This window comes from Ricinus communis, chromosome 3, assembly GCF_019578655.1.
Source record: "Ricinus communis isolate WT05 ecotype wild-type chromosome 3, ASM1957865v1, whole genome shotgun sequence".
In the NCBI taxonomy this organism is placed as follows: domain Eukaryota; kingdom Viridiplantae; phylum Streptophyta; class Magnoliopsida; order Malpighiales; family Euphorbiaceae; genus Ricinus; species Ricinus communis.
The window spans coordinates 28,099,680-28,118,683 of NC_063258.1; the positions used below are offsets into that span (position 1 = coordinate 28,099,680).

The following is a 19,004-nucleotide window of genomic DNA, read 5'->3' on the forward strand; positions in this document are numbered from 1 at the left end:
GCACCCAATACAAATTAGTTGGCATTCGCTATTTATAATTGTTATTTACTGTATTGTATATTATCCGATGCATGAGCAGACATTTGAAATTTCTGTCTTCATATCCACTTTAGACAAAAAATAAAAGGATTAGGTGTAGACTTAGACATGTCCTTTTCTCATAGGAAAATAAGTCAGATCGTCAAAATTTGTATCCACCTCGACCAACCCCTTTCCTCCATTTGTCAAATCTGACTTACTATTGTAAATTTGAATTCAGATTTTTTTATGCAATTTTAATTTTATAATATCGCTTCGAGAATATTTTTTTAATAAAATATAAAATATTTTATAAAAATTAATGAGTTAATAAAAATTTATTATATTTAGATGTAAAACATGTGATGAAATACATATATTTGAGATTTTTAATATTATATTATTAAGTTTAAAATAGTTATTTTAATAATTTATATTTATCATTTTTTAATTAGTATAATCAATTTTTTATATTATTTTTTATTTTAAAATTTTAAAAATTATTATCGAAAACTATTTTTAAAATAGACGAGATTATAAGTATTTTACGAAATTTAAAAATTATTATTTTATTAGAAAATATAAAATATAAAAATTAATTTATAATTAGTGCATGTGAAAATTTATAATTGATATAAGGCATATATTGCCTTGAAATATAATATGATTTTTGAGTTTTGAGCATGGAGGTCTGTTTTGCCCCACCATTCTGTTCCCTAAGCAAGGAAAAGAAAACAAAGAAAATTAAATAATTTCTGACATGCCTACTCTAATTTAAAATTATGGTAAGCAGCCGAAGCCTATAGTAAAGAGTCATAATTATAAGAATTGTGGGGAAATAAATAAAACTATTTTTATTCTTTTTTCTTTTCTTTTCATTTCATAGGTTTTCTATTTTAAACGTAGGGACTATATTTTTGTTACATTTTAACACTCTTGTCAATTAATCTTATACATTTTTTTATAGTACGATATTAATAAAATATAATTTTTTAATTTATAAAATCACATAAAAATAATTTTATTATTAAAAATTAAATATGAGAATAGAAAAATAAGTTTTTCTAAACTTTTTCTTGAGATTTCCTTTTCTAATGATAAGGAAGATGGTCAATCTCTTGGTCATACTAAATACAATAATTTCCACATGAATGTACGAAACAAATTTAGTGCACAAATCATATCATTTTGCATTAATACTTAACAATATAACATAAAATATATAATTATTATAATTCATTATATACTCAACAAATGTCAGCTTTTAAACAATATTCTTTCCTTCTCTAGCACCTAACCCCTTAATTTATTACTCAAATTATATTTTCTTTTTCTCTAACCTGGAAAAATGTCCTTATCAGAGGCTCCTTACATTACAAAATATTTAAATTTAACGGGTAAGCGAATTCCAATAATTCATCTAAGTCTATTGGTTAATTCAAAACAGGGAAAAAAAATAAAATTAGGATCAAAATCAGGTCTAGTTTCTTGAATTTCTTGTTGTCGTTTTGTCTGTTTCCATTTTCTGCATTGGCAGTTTGGCGCTTTGTCTTTGGTAAATGAAAGAAATTTCAGTTTCAATTTTCTTTTCTTTAAAAAAAAAAAAACACATTCGTCCAAGAAACTGTGCCAAGTTTGCTTTTTCACCCATGAACCAACTTCTCTGTTCCTTCTCTAACCTCACGCTTTCCACATGATCTAACATCAAAAGGAAAAAAGCATAGTGCCCTCAGTTTCCTTGAAAGGAACTTGTGCTTGTAAAAACTGATACGAGTTTTGCTTGATCCAAAGTTATCTACAGTCTTCTTTAATTTACATGTAAAAAGATAACTAAACTAACCCAGATTGGAAACAAAGTGCCTTGAAGTGCAAGAAGTCCTCTTCTTCTACTTTTGTCACTTGCAGACAGCTTTTTATCAAGACACTTTGAAAAAGCAGTAATCTTGGTTTCTGTGCTAGCTGCCCCACTCCATTTGATAATAATGCAGTTCTTTTTCTGTGTTCAAGAATTTGTTTTATGAGGAAATTTGATTGGGTTTCTGCTATGGAGTGTGTTCAAGAAGGCGAAGAGGATTAGGGTTGTATTTTTTTTTCTTTTTCTTGATTCTTCATTTTTTTTGTCCGCTGAGAGATTGGATATGAATGGGAAAAGTAGTTCAGGTGTGGTGCTGGTTGGAAAAGTTGTGGTGGTTGCTGTTAAGGTATCAAAAGAGATATCAAGAAGAGCTTTGTTTTGGGCTTTGACTCATGTTGTTCAACCTGGTGATTGCATTAAGCTTCTGGTGGTCCTTCCTGCTCACTCCTCAAGTAATCCTTCTTTTTCTATTTCTTTTTCTGTTCCTTTTTCCTCTTTAATTTCATCTCTCTCTCTCTCTTTTTCTCTCTCCAATCATATCCTAATGTTGACATCATCTGTTATAGCTTTGATTGCTTGAAGTTATCTACCTCGTTTATCAAGATTCAATTTCATGCTAATTGGCCTATTTTAATTGCTCCCGTAGTGTAATGCTTAACAGAATCTTTGGTTGGACAGTGGATGATGTTCTTGAACTTATAAGAAGGTCTTGTGTGATAAAAATATTTCTTGGCATTGATTTCTGGAGTACAAGTAAGATCAGGAGCCTTTTTCCTGGAATTAAATTGCCGACTCTTGAAAAATTGAATCCTAATCTTTAACATAGTATAGTAGCAAAACACGATTGTTATTCAGACACTATTAGTTCCATAATGACCTTGATCAAATCCGGCAACTGAACCTATTTGATGAATCTCTTAATCCCTTGTTTTAGGACATTGAATGAATGATTATAGAGAAATGCTGATAATGGACTTGTGTAAGATAAGCTTAAATGTCATTTTCAGTGTTTATCTAGTGGAACATGTGAGATCTTAAGGAATTAAAAGAATTTTAGCAAATCTGGGATGTGCAGAGTAGGACATAGAAAACATATCAAAATTAATTCCCATAATGAGCTTGACTAATCATACCAAATCATTGAAATATTGAGTTTTAAGGACTATGGTGTTTATTTTTGTTTTTTTCCCTTCTATCCATGTGACTTCATATTAACTTTAAGAAGGTTGATAATGATGACTAAAGTTCATGAAATACATGTTCAGATAAAAGAGTATGGGGTTTCACGAAATTCACCAGTGACTGCACTAGTGGTAACCGGAAGTCACTATCAGGAACCAAGTTAGATCAGAGAGATGATATTTCAGATTCATGCTCTGAAATGCTGCGTCATCTCCATGATGTTTATGATCCTGAGAAGGTCTGGGCGTCAATTTCTTTGTTTATACATGTTTTGGTATTTCATTCCTTTTTTTCTTTTAATTGAGTCTTTAACACCTTTTACCCCTTGTACAGATCAAAATCAGGGTAAAAGTTGTTTCTGGTTCATCATCTGGTGTGGTAGCTGCTGAAGCAAAGAAGGCTCAATCAAACTGGGTTATATTGGACAAGTAATAAAATCATGTAAACTTTGTTCTCTTGAATAACGCAGACGTTCATTTGCATTGTAGAACTAGAAAGTATTACAATTATATACTTGTTGATTTGGAACATGCCATTACTTTTCTCTTTGCACATAGCTTAAAGTTTGTGCTTCCACCTATTTGTTCAACCAAACACTCTTTCTGTTTCTTGACAGACATTTGAAACATGAGACAAAATACTGCATGGAAGAGCTACAGTGTAATGTTGTGGTTATGAAACGGTCTCAGCCAAAAGTGCTTCGTTTGAATTTGATTGGATCGCCAATGATGCAACCTGAAGTGTCTTGGCCTTTGCCAATTGATGTAGAAGCGTCTTCAAACGACTTAGATAGCACGCATAGCCAGCTTGATATATTAAGGGGGCCTTATGTAACTCCTGCAAGTAGCCCAGATCATGAATCATCAGTGACTATAACAGATGCTGGAACATCATCAATATCAAGCTCGGATCCAGGGAATTCACCATTTTTTCTCTCTGGAATTTATGGGAGCCAGAAGAAAGAGCATCTATTATTCACTGAAGATAATCAAAGTCTGTATGAATCTGAATCTGATGCAGATAGTGACAAGCAGTATCCTCCTTCCACAAGATCATATTATCAGCCCTGGATGGATGATAATATGAGCTCCAGTGGTGAACTTACAAAAGGTTTATTAGATGGCTTCCAAAGATCCAAAAATGCAGCTCTTGCATTCACATACAAAAGCTTGCTGGAGAATTTATCCAAATTAGACCTAGAACCTGATGTTGGAGTCATGAACTACAGAATTGATCTGAATGTAAGCAAAAGTGTGAGGGAAGCAATTTCCTTGTCTACACATGTGCTTCCTGGTCCTCCTCCATTATGTTCAGTATGTCGACATAAGGCTCCTGTATTTGGAAATCCTCCTAAGTGGTTTACTTATGCTGAACTTGAACTTGCAACGGATGGATTTTCAGGAGATAATTTTTTGGCTGAAGGTGGATTCGGTTCTGTACACCGAGGTGTCTTAACAAATGGCCAGGTAGTTGCTGTCAAGCAACATAAATTGGCCAGTTCACAAGGTGATATGGAGTTCTGCTCAGAAGTTGAGGTTCTGAGTTGTGCACAGCATCGGAATGTTGTGACATTGATTGGGTTTTGCGTGGAGGATGGAAGAAGATTGCTGGTTTACGAATATATCTGTAACGGGTCTTTAGATTCACACCTTTTTGGTAAATTCTCCTATGGTGCATTTTATATATGTTTAATTCTTTTCTAGTCAAAATGTAAATAATTTACTGAACTAGCTTACTTCATTAAAATTTTCCTAGATTGTGTGATGATATTTGGTCTTGAATTTTCCACTCAATTGCCATTAGAGTTCCTTGTAACTGAAATTTTCTATCTCTTCTGTTGCTAAGATATTGCCTGCAGTTGCTCGTGAAGTTCTTTACAATGAGATATTTTGCCTTTTCCTCTGCTCAAGATAGTGAACTGCAATGTTTGAAATTTGCAGGGCATGATAAAGATCCATTGAAATGGTCTGCACGGCAAAAAATTGCTGTTGGTGCAGCTAGAGGGCTGAGATACCTACATGAAGAATGTAGAGTGGGCTGTATTGTCCACCGTGATATGAGACCTAACAATATCCTCATAACCCATGATTTTGAACCACTGGTATGTCATGCTCTTGCTATCTCTCTCTCACCAGCTGTGTAGTGTTGATATGGCATTCTTATACAGACATTTGCTTTTTTGTTTCAAGTCATTCTTGTCATTTTATTACTTATTACTCAGTTGGACATGTTCTGAAGTAGCTCCTATTTTTCTTTGTTAGGTTGGAGATTTTGGACTAGCAAGGTGGCAACCAAATGGAGACATGGGAGTTGAAACAAGAATAATTGGAACATTTGGGTAAATACTATTTGAAGGTTCTTTTCTCCGTCATTCTTGTATCTCTGAATAAAGATAAATTAAACCCCACTTTTTGCAAGTTAAGCCCCAAATACTGCCTTATGTAGGTACTTGGCTCCAGAATATGCTCAGAGTGGCCAGATCACAGAAAAAGCTGACGTGTATTCTTTTGGGGTGGTATTGGTGGAGCTAGTTACAGGACGGAAAGCTATTGATATAAAACGACCCAAAGGCCAGCAGTGCCTAACTGAATGGGTATGATCATGCTTGCAAACTGTAGCTTTAGATATGTTTAAACATGGTATAATGGTGAAAGTAGTGACATCTTAAATGGTTTATCTTGTATTATGGTCATTGCTTATGTCATGTAATATGGAGCAGGCACGTCCACTCTTAGAAAAGCAAGCCAATCATGAACTGGTTGACCCACGTTTAAGGAATTGCTATCCAGAAGAAGAGGTGCATAACATGCTGCAATGTGCCTCATTATGCATTCTTCGAGATTCTCATGCAAGGCCCCGCATTTCTCAGGTCAGAGAATTAGTTTCAGAAATTCCACAGAATAAGTTTAATATCTCCATGTGATGATCAAAAGCATCCATACTTGCAACCACATCTAATTTATGGCAGGAATCACCAACAATCTGATTTCTTGAACAAGCACTAGTCTCCCATTTGACTATTTTAGCTTCAGAGTTGAGTCATGTTTCTTCTGCAGTCTTGGAAGCAACAATAAGAACACTGTTTTAAAACAGAGCTAACATCATTTTGTTAACTGCAGATGGTCCTTCAGGATTGCAGAAAACATAATATAGATTCCAATCTGTTGTGCTTTTCAAGAAAGAGAAAAAAGAAGCAAGAAAATTCTTTGTATGGATAGTTAATAATTACCATTTAAAATTGGTTCTTTAAACTATTTGCAGTCTTCATATATGTTTACAAACATGATCCATCTTTGTCTTTCTGTGGATATAGTTACGAAGCATAGTGCTAGAGCGTATCTAATTTCTCTCTACGATTTCAATCATGCTTAGCAAAAGGTTACTGCTACATAACCAACTGATGTTCATGTTGTTCTGTAAAAAGGTGCTTCGGATGTTGGAAGGTGACATAGTCATGAAATCAAGCAATCACATATAAACTTCTGGATGTTAAGCCAAAGAAGGGGCTGCTGAAAAACAATTGTCAACAAGGTCTTGCAGGAGTCCAGTCCAGATAATGAACAGTTGGAGAAGTTTTGCGAGGGAGTGCAGGTGCAGCTTAAATAGAGTGGTAGCAAAGAAAGAGTTTTTGTTAGGAGCAATCTTAATATACTTTTCATGCAGTAAGTAGTAATACAATTTATTAGTTTGATTACATATTCTTGGATGTATAGATGTGAAAAATTTATCCACCACCCTGTCTTATTCTTATTTTCTCCCAAGTGAAGATCGAATTAGTTCATAATTTTTATTATCCATGAAATGCTTAGCCTTCTAAACGAGTATCTTGATTCTTCAATCCTTTTCAAAATGCCGAGTATTTCAAAGCTTTTACAATTTCTTTTATTTGAAGAGAATCATGATCTGAATAGTTGAACTCATGGCTTGACTGGAGAAGTAGAATCAACGATCAATGATCCCCTGCCCAAGCCTAAAGCCAACCCCATTTAAGCTTGTATTTGAATGTTTTATTCAGAGTAAACGATTCCTAAAACATTCAAACCTTGAAACTTTTTAATTGCTGCAGTGCTGATCCCAATTTCTACAAATTTATGTGATTTAAATCACTTCCTTATAGAGAAAATCACTGATTTTCCAAGAAAATTTCAACTATTGAAATATATATATATACATAGGGTTTCAGCAAGAGACAATTAATTTACTATTATGTATATCAAATGAACCACATATTTATTCATATAATATTTTCGAGTTGACGAGGAAATTATTCACAAATGTATTAACATATAACAAAAAAATTAAATTTAATATATACCGTTAAAAATAAAATAAAAATTTAGAATACTTATTTTTTAAAAACGAGCTCAGAGAATTAGAAAGATTATTTTTGAAATTAGAAAAAGAATTGAATTGGACAGTGACACTCCACTCTGCCTCAAGTTGAAGTCGGACAGTAGTCTTGTAAAAAGCATTCCATTGGAAATCGGCATGAATTCCCTCCTCAAAATCCCAAAGCCTTTTTTCTCTACTCTCCCCTCTCTTTCTCTTCACCGATTCTCCACTTCACTTACAGGTACCTCTCTCTCTCTCTCTCTCTCTCTCTCTCTCTCTTTACTTGGAAGCAAATAACAAAGCTAAATACTAACTCCAGAAAGTCTTGCGATCGCGTTTTACAGACTCTTCGAACAACAAGAAAACAGACGATGCTTCGATGCTCCAAAACCCTACCTTCATTCACCCCTCAGCTATTGTTCATCCAAATGCCCTTATTGGCCAGGTTCCTTTCCTTTTTTCTTTTTTCTTTTTCTTTTTATTGACCAAGAAGTAAGACTCATATTTTTTCTTTTATTCTTTACAGGGAGTTGCAGTCGGTCCTTTCTGCACCATTGGATCAAATGCTAAATTGGGGAACGGTTGTCAGTTGTATACTAATAGCCATGTTTTTGGTAATTCGGAATTAGGAGAGCGTTGTATTTTGATGACGTGAGCGACTTCATCTGCTATAATTTAAATGAATGTAATGTAACTACAATTTTACAATTATTATGTGCAAGAAGAGCTAAAAGCATAATTGTGGCAGGCAGTGGTGCTGTGGTTGGTGATAATCTTCCTGGCCGTACTAAATTAGGAGATAATAATGTTATTGGTTATCATGCTGTGGTTGGTGTTAAATGTCAAGATTTGAAATACAAGGTTTGTTTTCTGCTTAATTATATGCATAGGTTTACTTAATTTAATTCATCTGCTGTTCTTTTCTATCTTGTATTGTCAATTAACTCGCTTGTTTATGCGATTGATTGTTAAAACGTGTATCCGTCAATTTGTACTTGATTTTGACAGTTCAGAGAAACTAACTGAACTAAAGATATTTGATAAACTGTACCTTGTTTTTTGTTTTTTCTGGTCACAGTCGCCATTATCCTCATAATGAAGTTCAGTAAACTAATATCACCACTTTTTGTTTTGCTTACCTTTGCTTTTAGCCCTGGGATGAATGTTTTCTTGAAATTGGGGATAACAATGATATCAGAGAGCATGCTTCAATTCACAGGTCTTCGAAGTCAAGTGATCAAACGGTATAGACATGATGCTGATGTAGTTATATGCTGGTTTGTGAAGTTTGCATAGGGATTATTTTCTGACTGGCAATCTGCATGCAGATTATCGGAAATAACAATCTTATTATGGGGTCTTGTCATATTGCCCATGATTGCCACATTGGCAACAATAACATTTTTGCTAATAACACTCTTCTAGCTGGCCATGTTATTGTGGAAGTAAGTCCTGAGCTTCACTTGTTAATTAGGATTGGTAACATCATGTATGCAGTGGCTTATTAGAACTTGATTGAAGTGCTGCAAATGTAGGACTATACTCACACTGCTGGTGGTATTGTCGTTCATCAATTTTGCCATATTGGTTCATTTTCTTTCATTGGTGGAGGATCCGTGGTATGATCTTATCCTATTTTCTGGTTTTGATTTTTTCTATTCTGTAATCCAAACTCATGTATCTAGGAATCTTACATAGATGTTGCGTTGCGATGTAGACACATGGCATGTTGATACACTGATTTTATGCATATTGGTGTCCAACAGTAAAATCTTGCCAGATTAAAAAAATCCCTTGTTGCATAGCCTTGTTTTGTACTGAATGTATTTGACAAGTATGCTGACCAAATCAAGAAATTTTTTGAGCATGAATATTGTGATGTCACTGAAGGTTACGCAAGATGTCCCTAAATATGCAATGGTGGCTGGTGAAAGAGCTGAGCTTCGTGGTCTGAATTTGGAGGGTCTTCGGCGAAATGGATTCACAGCCACACAGGTCGGAATTTACTTTCATTCTGAGGGATTTATAAGCTAAAACTTACCACCATTTTATCCTTAATATATTATGAAAATTTTCAAAAAGAAGACTTTTAGCAAATTCTGAGGGATTTGTAAGCTAAAACTTACCACCATTTTATCCTTAATATATTATGGAAATTTTCAATTTTGAAAAAAATTCAAAAAGAAAACTTTTAGCAAATTTTATGTTTGTTTCTCTAATTTTAATACTTTCTCAGACACTGATACCTTGATAAATGGACTTGGGTGGAGCTAGCTCAAAAGAAGAGGGTGTCCAATCCATATATATACATCATAATAGTTCAATAACTAGGCGATATGGGATAAATACGACTTCAGACAGCCATCATTGTAAAATTCCAAACATCTTTAATTTAGTTATGGAAGTACTTATGCCCTGTTATGAACTGAATGATTGCTGCAGTATAAATTTTAATGACATATATAGAATAATCTCCAGTTGCTAATTAGGACAGCTGAGCATAGTGAATTGTAAATAATGGTATGTTTTGGTTGCAATAGTTGAGTTCCATCCCTTCTTTAATCTCTTTAATATTGACATGCATTTGAGAAATTTAAACTCTGGCTAAAATGGAGGTCTGTGTTTAAAAATAATTATGTCCACCTCTGGTTTGTTGGTTTTGGATGTATCAGCTGATTTTTGAAATATTTTCATCTTAATGCAAAATTAATGAAGACGCCGGTGAATTTGTGATTCTCGATCACCCTGATATGCCTTGTTATCATTTTTCTTCACCTCTTTAATGCTTACCAGATTTTTAATATTTTTATCGTCCTTTCTTGCCCCAAATGACCTGCATATATTCTTGGGCAAGGATCTAGATTAGGAGTCTGAGAGCGGCTTACAGAAAGATATTCATGCCTGCCGATGCTAATTCTAAGGGTTTTGAAGAGCGTCTTACTGAAGTGGTATTATCTCTCTCTCTCTCTCTCTGTCTCTCGCATATTCATATAACTTGCGTGCATTATGCATTTTACATCTTAATATTGACCAACTATAATAATGAGTTTTGCAGGAGCAGGATACAGAATTGGGTAAGGTTCCTGTTGTATGTTCCATGGTGCAGTCCCTTCGTGATTCTTTTGCAGAAAATCGCCGTGGAACATGCAAGTTCAGACATATAAATGGCCTTTGAAGACATTCTTTTGTGAGATTCTACCTCTCAAGTTGAAAAGTAACTTTTGTTCTAGAAATATACTTCATTTTTCTCCTATTCGATTTTGGTCCTGCAACTAGTCAAGATTTTTGGAGGAATCGACATTCAAGTTCCTACAGCGCACAAGACCTTTCTTTCTTTTTTTCCCCTTCAAATTGTAGCATCATTCAAGTTTTGTTGTAATTAAATTCAATGGCTTGGGTTGTTTTGCTATTGCAGATTAGTTGTTGTATTTTCAAGCTGTAGACTAGACTCATTGTGAGAGACATTCCAGGTAGCTTTGGACACAGGCCTTATAGAGACCTGATTTCAGAAATTAGGAAAATTGTTAAATTTGTTCAATGAGAAAGCAGCAGATGCGGAACATTTGTGTGGTGTGGGCAAAAGAATTTAGGGGAAACTTCAATACATTATCATGTGATGGAAAGCATTTTTATTTTAGGGTATATTATTTGTTTTTTGTCATTTAGATATCCACTTAAATTGTATACTATGATGTGGCAATTGGAAAAATAGTGATTATTGTGTCACATTAAAATTTTTTAATAATCTTATACAATTTGATTGTTATTTATTAATATTATTAAAATGACACAAAACAAATTAAAAATTATAAAATGAAAATATATTAAATTATAAAATAATTTAATGAAATTTTTTCAACAATTTAAGTATTGTCCAAAATAGATTATAATAAAAACTGTTGTCGTTTCTGGCAATGATTCATATCGACTTTTGAAGTATGCAGAACTTGAGAAGCTTTGATTGATAGGTCTTCATTTGCTATTTTCTCTGTTACTTCCATCATAATTTTACATAAAGTAGTCAATCGTTGTTTAAATTTACAACTTTGACATAAAAACTAGATTTGAGCAGGTACCCAAGATGTTTGTTTCTTTTGAGTTAACCTTATATATATATATATATATATATATATATATTCCTGCTACCACGCGAATCAGATGAAGAAAACTGTAATTTAATTATTCAAGAACCTTCAAACCTGCAACTGCTAGGGATTCCTTCCCAATAAAAGAAATATGATGAGCTGTAGAGCTTGTAGACAGCCTTAAATGATTGTCCTGATTAAGAATAGTTGCTATTTGGATAATATCCTAAAGCCTCCAGAAAGCTGGAAAAAAGAAAAAAGAAAAAAAAAACCAAGTATCTAATCAACTTTTTTACTTGGAGGATTATGTATTCAACATCAAGTACCACCACTTGTCTGATCAGCTAAATTAGCGGTTCACTTGTGGCACCACTTGGCGGCCATTTCACTTTCAAAATCTGGCCACTTTCACTTCATTGTCGTGAAAGTCGGATACTATTAGGGTCTATGTTAGAGTGACTTTGTTTTACGTTGGATTAGTCTTGCTTTTTCAAACAGTGGTCCAAGTCCCATTAACTCATCGAAAACTGATGGATGTAATAATGAATACTAATTATTAGTTAAATATTCATCAGATAAAAAATGCAGAAAATTATTATTTAATTAGTTATATCATAAAGAAAATAGTTTTATTTAATTATATCGACAACACCTGAAATATGCATATATATATATATATATATGAATTAGTGCAAGTATTCATATTTTCCCCCTTTTCTTTCTTTTAAATATTATTTTAGCATAAAGTTGTTTCTTCTTTTAAAGAGAAAGACGCCCTTTCTTTGTTAAGAAGAAAGATGAGGAATGGTCGGAATGGAATGTCAGCTTTGTGGCCCGGAGTATAATATTTCTGTGAATCTATGTATAGTTCACGAATTTAATATACATACAAACACTAGCAAGATCCACACTCTTTCCTCCAACAAAACACTTAATAGTTTCTTTTCCTCTTAATTGCCAATGGGCTCTCGGCTAAGTTTAATAATTAAATCATTATTCTTGAGATTAAGAAATTCAAAACAGAAAAACTCTCATTAACAATGTAGAAATAAAACCCACTTATCCATTAAGTTAATCTTAATTGTTAGTGGCTGAAAGTTTCCTTGCTAATAATGATTATTATTATATTTAGCCTTGCATTTATGGCAGAGCGAGAGAATTATTTTTAAAAGCAATGTGCAAAGGGAAATTATTAGCCTCATTAATGGAAAAGGAAAAGGGTTTTACAAGGAAATCTTTGATCAGTGATTGAAGTTGTTTTATTTGAATATGACAAGTGAGGTAGAGACTGCCTGTCTTTTCATGTTATGCAAGAGAATTCTTATAGTTGTCAGCCTTTGCAATTGCTATATTTTAACATCAAATTCTAATGCTTCTTCTTTTATCACAAAGATTATATTCATGATCAGCCTAAAGGCTGATTTGCCCCTTAATCACCCACTAATGTTATTATTGATTGTCAAGACCATAGCTACATTTCTTCTTCATGTTTAATTAATAGAAGCTAATTTCATTATTAATCTAACAGTCTACTCTGCTTTGAAGTTTATGTAAAATTTTTTAGCTGATTTACTGGCCAAGTTTATAAATAGATTAAATTATCTCTCTAAATGGATCCACAGGCAGTGACCAATATTTTAGATTTCCAATGTACCTGATACTAACAAAAGCAGATTACATCATTTGGAGAATGGGGACCTCATGAACTCATTTCAGTAATGTCTAGATTCTGCGCCTGCCCAACGTCATCAAGTTCTTTAAGCTTCTTTTCTTCTTCTTTTTTCCTTTTCAGTTTGCTATAAAAATTAGTGAGAATTAATGGTATTGTGAATGAATACATGCTACAATTGAACTAAGCAGGTTCAGGCAAATGCCATTCTAACACGACCCATATACTTAAAAAAAGAACAACAAGAAAGGAAAAGGAGAGCATAATAAGTTGAACTTCCACCAAATTATAATAATTGAAATCAAAGATGGGCAAGTACACTACAAAGTGCTCTCCTTGTCCTTCAAGAAGTGTCAAAAGAAAAAAGTTAAGACTTAGTTATCAGGTACGTACAATTTCAGTGCTCCTGGCTTAAGTTGGCACACTTTTGTATATACAAACCCATGTCCTTTTTCTTTTAAAAGTTGGTGTATTTCAGGATCAATTATTTATTTGTGGGAGCAGATTTGAGAGGAACAACCATTTTTTTCCCTACATTTAAAGCTTTATATATAAAAGATATGACAATATAAAGTGGGTTATGTTTCAGTGCATGCATTCAGTTTACCAAAGTTATTATTAGAATGGCAATTCCTTTCCATTTCTTTTTTTTTTTTTTGTAAATTTACTAATATTTGCATTCACTTTAAGTTTATGTCCCAGTTAAAATAGAACAATTTTATTTTCCAATGATATAAATTAGTTAATTTCACAACATAACCATTTCTCCATGGGATGGGCAAGTCATGCATTAACCCATAAGAAATGTAAAAAGAACTAGGCAAAATTGTACTTTTAACTTCTCAAATGAATAAAATAATCCTACCACTATCTAATAGGATTTAAGTAATATTTTTTTTCACACGTATCAGAGTTAATTTAGAGTGCATCGGATATAAATATTTATAATTAATAATACACTATTTCAAGAGTTTTAATACAGTTGTATATCTAAAATTTAAATTTAAAATTTTAATCATAAATTAAAATTCTTTTTACTGTTTTATTTGTAAATTTTTTTAATAATATTTTTTTAAATATTAGTGAATACAATGTTAAAGCAACATTTTTGGAGAGCATATTATCTTTTATAACTTTCTACAAGGAAAGATTCCTTTTTATGATAATGCCCACACTGCCTGGTTTCAACTATAGATGACTAATAAATTCCTCAACTTGAGCTCCACATACATTGGATTAAATAATTACAATACCTTAAATATGTTTACAAGTTGTCTTAATATAATCATAATAATAATATATAATACTATGACAGGACAAATCTAGTTAGGGCAGCTATTTTCTTTCCTATCTCAGTCTCCATCAAAATTTTGATTTTTAAATGTGTACTTAGGGATTTTCATGTTCTCTTTCTCTTATTCAAATCCCATTTTCAATTACTTTAAATATTTTATCTTTTCAGCTAAAAGGCATTGGCTATGCACACAGATAAATATATTGTTCATCTACGTGACGATGTCAAGCAATTGATCTGGATTTCTTCTTTCATATTAATTCTTACATCTTAATTTTTATAATTAGATCTTAATAAAGATTTCGTTAAAAATACTCTTGATGACATTGATATATAGAAAAACCCTTTTTAAAGCACGAGTCCAATCATAAATATTTTTAAAAAATATCAAATGCTAGAGCTAGAGTTTTAGTTTCAACAAGATTTTGATATAAAGCAAAAAAGAAAAAAGAAATTCAAATTCGAAATTCTATTTAAATTGAGATATTCACATACTATTAAATCTATAATTATAGTCTAACGATTTCAAAGAAACATATTTTTAAGATTTAATATAAAGTGAATGAACTTTTTACCATATTTTTTGACTTACCACAGAGAATTCCAAGCCCATTAAACAGTTTGGTCGACTAATGACAAGTTGAAAATGTCAAAACCAGATTTATTCATTTAATTCTATGAACTCTCCTGAACAAGTCTTTCCAACAAGGTAAAATTATTCTTCTTAATATATATATATATATTGTGAAACTCCTGGGAAAGTGGCAACATGGATTGATCAACACCAACTTTCAAACTTCTAAATTTACTAAGATTCTTTAACCCCTTCTTATAAGTCTTCTAGTAAACACATATACCTTCAGACCCCATTTTAAATGGTAAGATTGTGTTAATGCATATACCAAAATCCTAGCCAGTAACTACATTATTGAATTAACTGCAGCAATTAAGCTATCTACTGAATTTAATGATCGCTGTGTGGCCAGAAAGAGAAAATGTAGTATATACGTACATTTTTGCTTAAGATTTAATATTAGATCAATCATCATATCCAACAATTACGGGAATGGTTATGATTATTACCATGTAATTTTTCACATTTTATAAATGCTTGTATTTGTTACCATATATAATGTAGGCGAGGTCCCCGACTATGTATATTCATAGTAGTAGTTTTGGATTAATAGTGTAGGTGGAATAGTTACCTCATTTTACAGGGAGTAATTGAGGAGTTCCACTCATCTGTGGACTTGTTGTATAAGTAAATGAGAATATAAATACTCCAGATTATCTAAGTATTTTGCAACGACATACATACAGTGTTAGAATACGACATAGTCCAGAGAAAGGTGTATATATAACCAGTACCAGATGAGCCTTCTAGAGAGAGATTTGTAATTGCACCTGCATTTTTCGTCTGTTTGTTTGTATATTTAGAACCCAAGTTGGGAAATAAATATCCAAACAATAAACAATGTCCATCCAATCATCTTCTCTTGGTGTGCATCCATTTTCATAAGCCCCACCTTACCCCATCATCATATACTCCACCAAACTATTAGTTATTTCTTCTCTTTCTCTCTCTTTTTCTTTCTTTCTTTCTTTCTTTCTTTCTCTGGTTTTGTTATAATTTGTGGGTTTTCTTTTGGTTGGTTAGTTTTAGAAACTGAGCTTTGTCTGGTCGGAAATGGGCAGGAAGTGCTCACATTGCGGGAACATTGGACATAATTCAAGAACATGCACTAACTACAGAGGAACTGCTGTTGTTGGTGGTGCAGGTGGACTTAGGCTTTTTGGAGTGCAATTTGACCTATCTACTTCTTCTTCTTCTTCTTCACTTTCTATGAAAAAGAGTTTTAGCATGGACTGTCTGTCTTCTTCTTCTTCTTCTTCTCCATCTTCTTCTTTATGTTCTTCTCGACTTTCTAATGTTGATGACAATAATCCTGATAGAACTTCTACTGGCTATCTTTCGGATGGCCTCCTTGGTCGTGTCCAAGAAAGAAAAAAGGGTAAGCTTCTTCTTCTTCTTTTTTAATTTTTATTTTTGAAAAATACCCTCTATCTCTTATTGAATAAATATGCTTTTCATGATCATAGCAAAAGCAGAACTGTCTTGCTTTCTTTTTTAAATCCATTTTTGCGGTTTTGAATATATATTTATAATTTGCAGATTTTATTTTTCCAATACTGAAAGCTTGTGTATATATATAGAACTCGATCTATGTTTAACTAGTGTCGGCTAATTATGGTTGATTTAGAATCAATAAGATTGCTGTTTTAATCATTTTAACTCATTCTTATTCTTCTCTTTATGAGTTCCTGACCACATTTTTTAGGCTACTTCTTTCTATCTCATGACTTCTATATATGTCTTGTTTATGCTTTGATGACTGAAAAACTGAAATTCTATATTTGGATGTCTAGGAGTTCCATGGACAGAAGAGGAGCATCGAACTTTTCTAATCGGGCTTGAGAAGCTAGGAAAGGGAGACTGGAGAGGCATATCAAAAAACTTCGTGACCACAAGAACACCAACCCAAGTTGCTAGTCATGCTCAGAAGTATTTTCTTCGACTTGCCAGCCTCAACAAGAAGAAGCGGCGCTCCAGCCTTTTCGACATGGTACATACAAACACAAACATAAACATATATGTATTACTCATTTCTATCTCTTCACCTATATATGTTATCATTCCTAGGTTTTGAAGATTGTGTTTCTTGATATATATATATATATATATATATATGTAGGTACGGAGCAGCAGCAGCAGAAGTAGCCATCCAGTGACTGATAATTCTAAATGTAACAAGTTAAGTGATCATCATGTTCCTAGTCAATTCAAGCCAACTGGTACTAAATATGCAATACAAAATGACGCTATTCTGCCTTGTGTAGTAGGCCTTAACTCCTGTAAACAAGCTGTGAACACTACCACTGATGTTAACCAAGAAACTGACTGTCATCATCATCATCGATTATCCTCATGCCATCATTTCCTGCCCCTTCCAAAACCTTCAAAGACATCACAACCAATGTCTTCTTCAAATGTTGTAGCTCCTGATGATCTGGAACTCACTCTTGCAAGTCCAACTTCTTTGGAAGGGAAAAAACCATCAACAAAATCTTTCCTTATTTCCATAAAGGCTACCTAGCTAATTCAACCAATCCATATCATCATATGCATCAAGAGCAATAATTTTGATATCATCATCCAAGCTGAAGAGGGACCATATATCTATATCTATATATATGACATCACTGTTATTAGCTATATTATAATTAATTCCCGGTGTAGCTGGTCAGCATATGTTAATAGAGATCGTTTCTAAATTTCTCCTTTTCTTCTCAGATTTTCTTCTTGGAAATTAAATAAGCACATCTGTTTATGTATGCAGCTATATACAAGTTAACAATTATCAGTTCGCACCTAGTTCTCTCTATATATATTGCTTGGAAAATGCATGTGACCTTTTTCTCTTTTTTTTTTTTTCTTTCTTTCTTTATTTTGGTCAAGAAAATGCATGTTCTCCAAATATAAAGATATAAAGCTGATATATATGTACAAGCACATTTATTAGAATAAGAAAGGGATGATACTGAAATAACAGTCTAATAAGAAATTCATAAACCAAGAACAATATATATGGAATTTTTCTCGTAATCTCCACTTCCACTTGTGCAGGAATCTTTCAGGAATTTGAGCCTTGTGATTTTCTTTTCCTTTTGGAAAAGAAAGAAAACAAAGGTGGGCTTTTGCTGAACTGAATGGGTTGATTCATCTGCCCTCATTCCAAGAAGGAAATGTGTTAATCAAGAGAGACTAGTAGACTTTTTGCATGAAAAGCATAGATATGCTTCACCCAACAATAACAATAATAGTAATAATAGTAATAATTGACGTAGCTGAATAAATACAGTTATAGAAACTGACAACCCAAGGCCTATATATTTTGTCCAAACTTGAAGTGTTTTATATTATATATATATATATATTAATATTATGGGACCAGTAGAGTACTACTGCTAAATGCTAATGGCTTCTCTGTAGCTCATATTTTAGTCTGTTCTGTTCTCCGGGTCCTACATTTTCAAGGGAAAACATGGCTCCACCAATGTTTGTGACACAAAGTTAGGCATACACCACTATAGCTAGCCAAGAAAAGGTCCTTACATTATAATAATAGCTTCTCACTTAATGCTCTATAGCTGGTTTATTTCTTTTCTTCTTTTTCCATTGCATCTTCTAGATGATTTTTCTTTTCTTTTACCACTTTTACATCCTTTTGAAGTAAATTCTTATTTTGATGACCAGTACCTATATATTGCTACAGTTTTTGACAACTAAAGACTTCTTCTTCAATTGAGTTCAATTTCTAAATTGAAACTTTAAATCTTAACTTTGACCCTTTAATCCTTATATTTTTCAAGTTTGAAATGATCAAAAAATATATATGTGTTTCTTATTGGATAACAAGCCACCTGTCTAGATAGGTGCTCTGTTTTCTTCTCAACTAGAGTTTGATTCCCATGAAAGCACTCTAAGATTTGATACTGAAATATTAGGCC

At 32.8% G+C, this 19,004-nt stretch overlaps 3 protein-coding genes across 5 annotated transcripts; all 3 read left to right on the plus strand.

Annotated features, from left to right (window-relative positions):
* The first annotated feature begins 1,578 nt into the window (after window positions 1-1,578).
* On the plus strand, window positions 1,579-6,839 carry LOC8265077 (inactive protein kinase SELMODRAFT_444075). 2 transcript variants are annotated; one of them, XM_002514102.4, is made up of 9 exons: window positions 1,592-2,325; window positions 3,139-3,293; window positions 3,389-3,483; window positions 3,672-4,711; window positions 4,996-5,156; window positions 5,317-5,393; window positions 5,501-5,648; window positions 5,775-5,924; window positions 6,480-6,839. In XM_002514102.4, exons 1-9 carry the CDS (start codon window positions 2,157-2,159, stop codon window positions 6,531-6,533), a joined length of 2,049 nt encoding a protein of 682 aa, XP_002514148.2. In that variant the 5' UTR covers window positions 1,592-2,156; the 3' UTR covers window positions 6,534-6,839. The 2 variants fall into 2 exon arrangements, with proteins under 2 accessions (XP_015571807.1, XP_002514148.2); XM_015716321.3 differs by lacking the exons at window positions 5,775-5,924; window positions 6,480-6,839 and having other exon boundaries at window positions 1,579-2,325; window positions 5,317-5,410; window positions 5,501-5,639.
* Window positions 6,840-7,434: 595 nt separating this feature from the next.
* On the plus strand, window positions 7,435-11,029 carry LOC8265076 (probable acyl-[acyl-carrier-protein]--UDP-N-acetylglucosamine O-acyltransferase, mitochondrial). 2 transcript variants are annotated; one of them, XR_003078294.2, is made up of 10 exons: window positions 7,435-7,628; window positions 7,732-7,832; window positions 7,914-8,038; window positions 8,140-8,248; window positions 8,539-8,631; window positions 8,716-8,832; window positions 8,923-9,006; window positions 9,278-9,382; window positions 9,624-10,335; window positions 10,443-10,504. XR_003078294.2 is itself a non-coding variant. In XM_002514101.4 (10 exons), exons 1-10 carry the CDS (start codon window positions 7,544-7,546, stop codon window positions 10,560-10,562), a joined length of 1,026 nt encoding a protein of 341 aa, XP_002514147.1. In that variant the 5' UTR covers window positions 7,439-7,543; the 3' UTR covers window positions 10,563-11,029. The 2 variants fall into 2 exon arrangements, 1 of the variants encoding a protein (XP_002514147.1); XM_002514101.4 differs by having other exon boundaries at window positions 7,439-7,628; window positions 10,249-10,335; window positions 10,443-11,029.
* A 4,803-nt stretch (window positions 11,030-15,832) lies between these two features.
* Window positions 15,833-17,868, plus strand: LOC8265075 (transcription factor MYBS3). The gene is made up of 3 exons (XM_015716305.3): window positions 15,833-16,447; window positions 16,863-17,059; window positions 17,189-17,868. The coding sequence occupies exons 1-3, from the start codon at window positions 16,123-16,125 to the stop codon at window positions 17,588-17,590; spliced, it is 924 nt and encodes a 307-aa protein (XP_015571791.2). The 5' UTR covers window positions 15,833-16,122; the 3' UTR covers window positions 17,591-17,868.
* Window positions 17,869-19,004: the final 1,136 nt, after the last annotated feature.

Coding starts and splice junctions, on each gene's coding strand:
- LOC8265077 (XM_002514102.4), top strand. CDS start 2,157: ATGAATGGGAAAAGTAGTTCAGGTGTGGTGCTGGTTGGAAAAGTTGTG. Junction 3,484..3,671: donor AACTGGGTTATATTGGACAA/GTAATAAAATCA, acceptor GTTTCTTGACAG/ACATTTGAAACATGAGACAA. Junction 4,712..4,995: donor TTTAGATTCACACCTTTTTG/GTAAATTCTCCT, acceptor TGAAATTTGCAG/GGCATGATAAAGATCCATTG.
- LOC8265076 (XM_002514101.4), top strand. CDS start 7,544: ATGAATTCCCTCCTCAAAATCCCAAAGCCTTTTTTCTCTACTCTCCCC. Junction 7,833..7,913: donor CAAATGCCCTTATTGGCCAG/GTTCCTTTCCTT, acceptor TATTCTTTACAG/GGAGTTGCAGTCGGTCCTTT. Junction 8,833..8,922: donor CTGGCCATGTTATTGTGGAA/GTAAGTCCTGAG, acceptor CTGCAAATGTAG/GACTATACTCACACTGCTGG.
- LOC8265075 (XM_015716305.3), top strand. CDS start 16,123: ATGGGCAGGAAGTGCTCACATTGCGGGAACATTGGACATAATTCAAGA. Junction 16,448..16,862: donor TGTCCAAGAAAGAAAAAAGG/GTAAGCTTCTTC, acceptor TTGGATGTCTAG/GAGTTCCATGGACAGAAGAG. Junction 17,060..17,188: donor GCTCCAGCCTTTTCGACATG/GTACATACAAAC, acceptor ATATATATGTAG/GTACGGAGCAGCAGCAGCAG.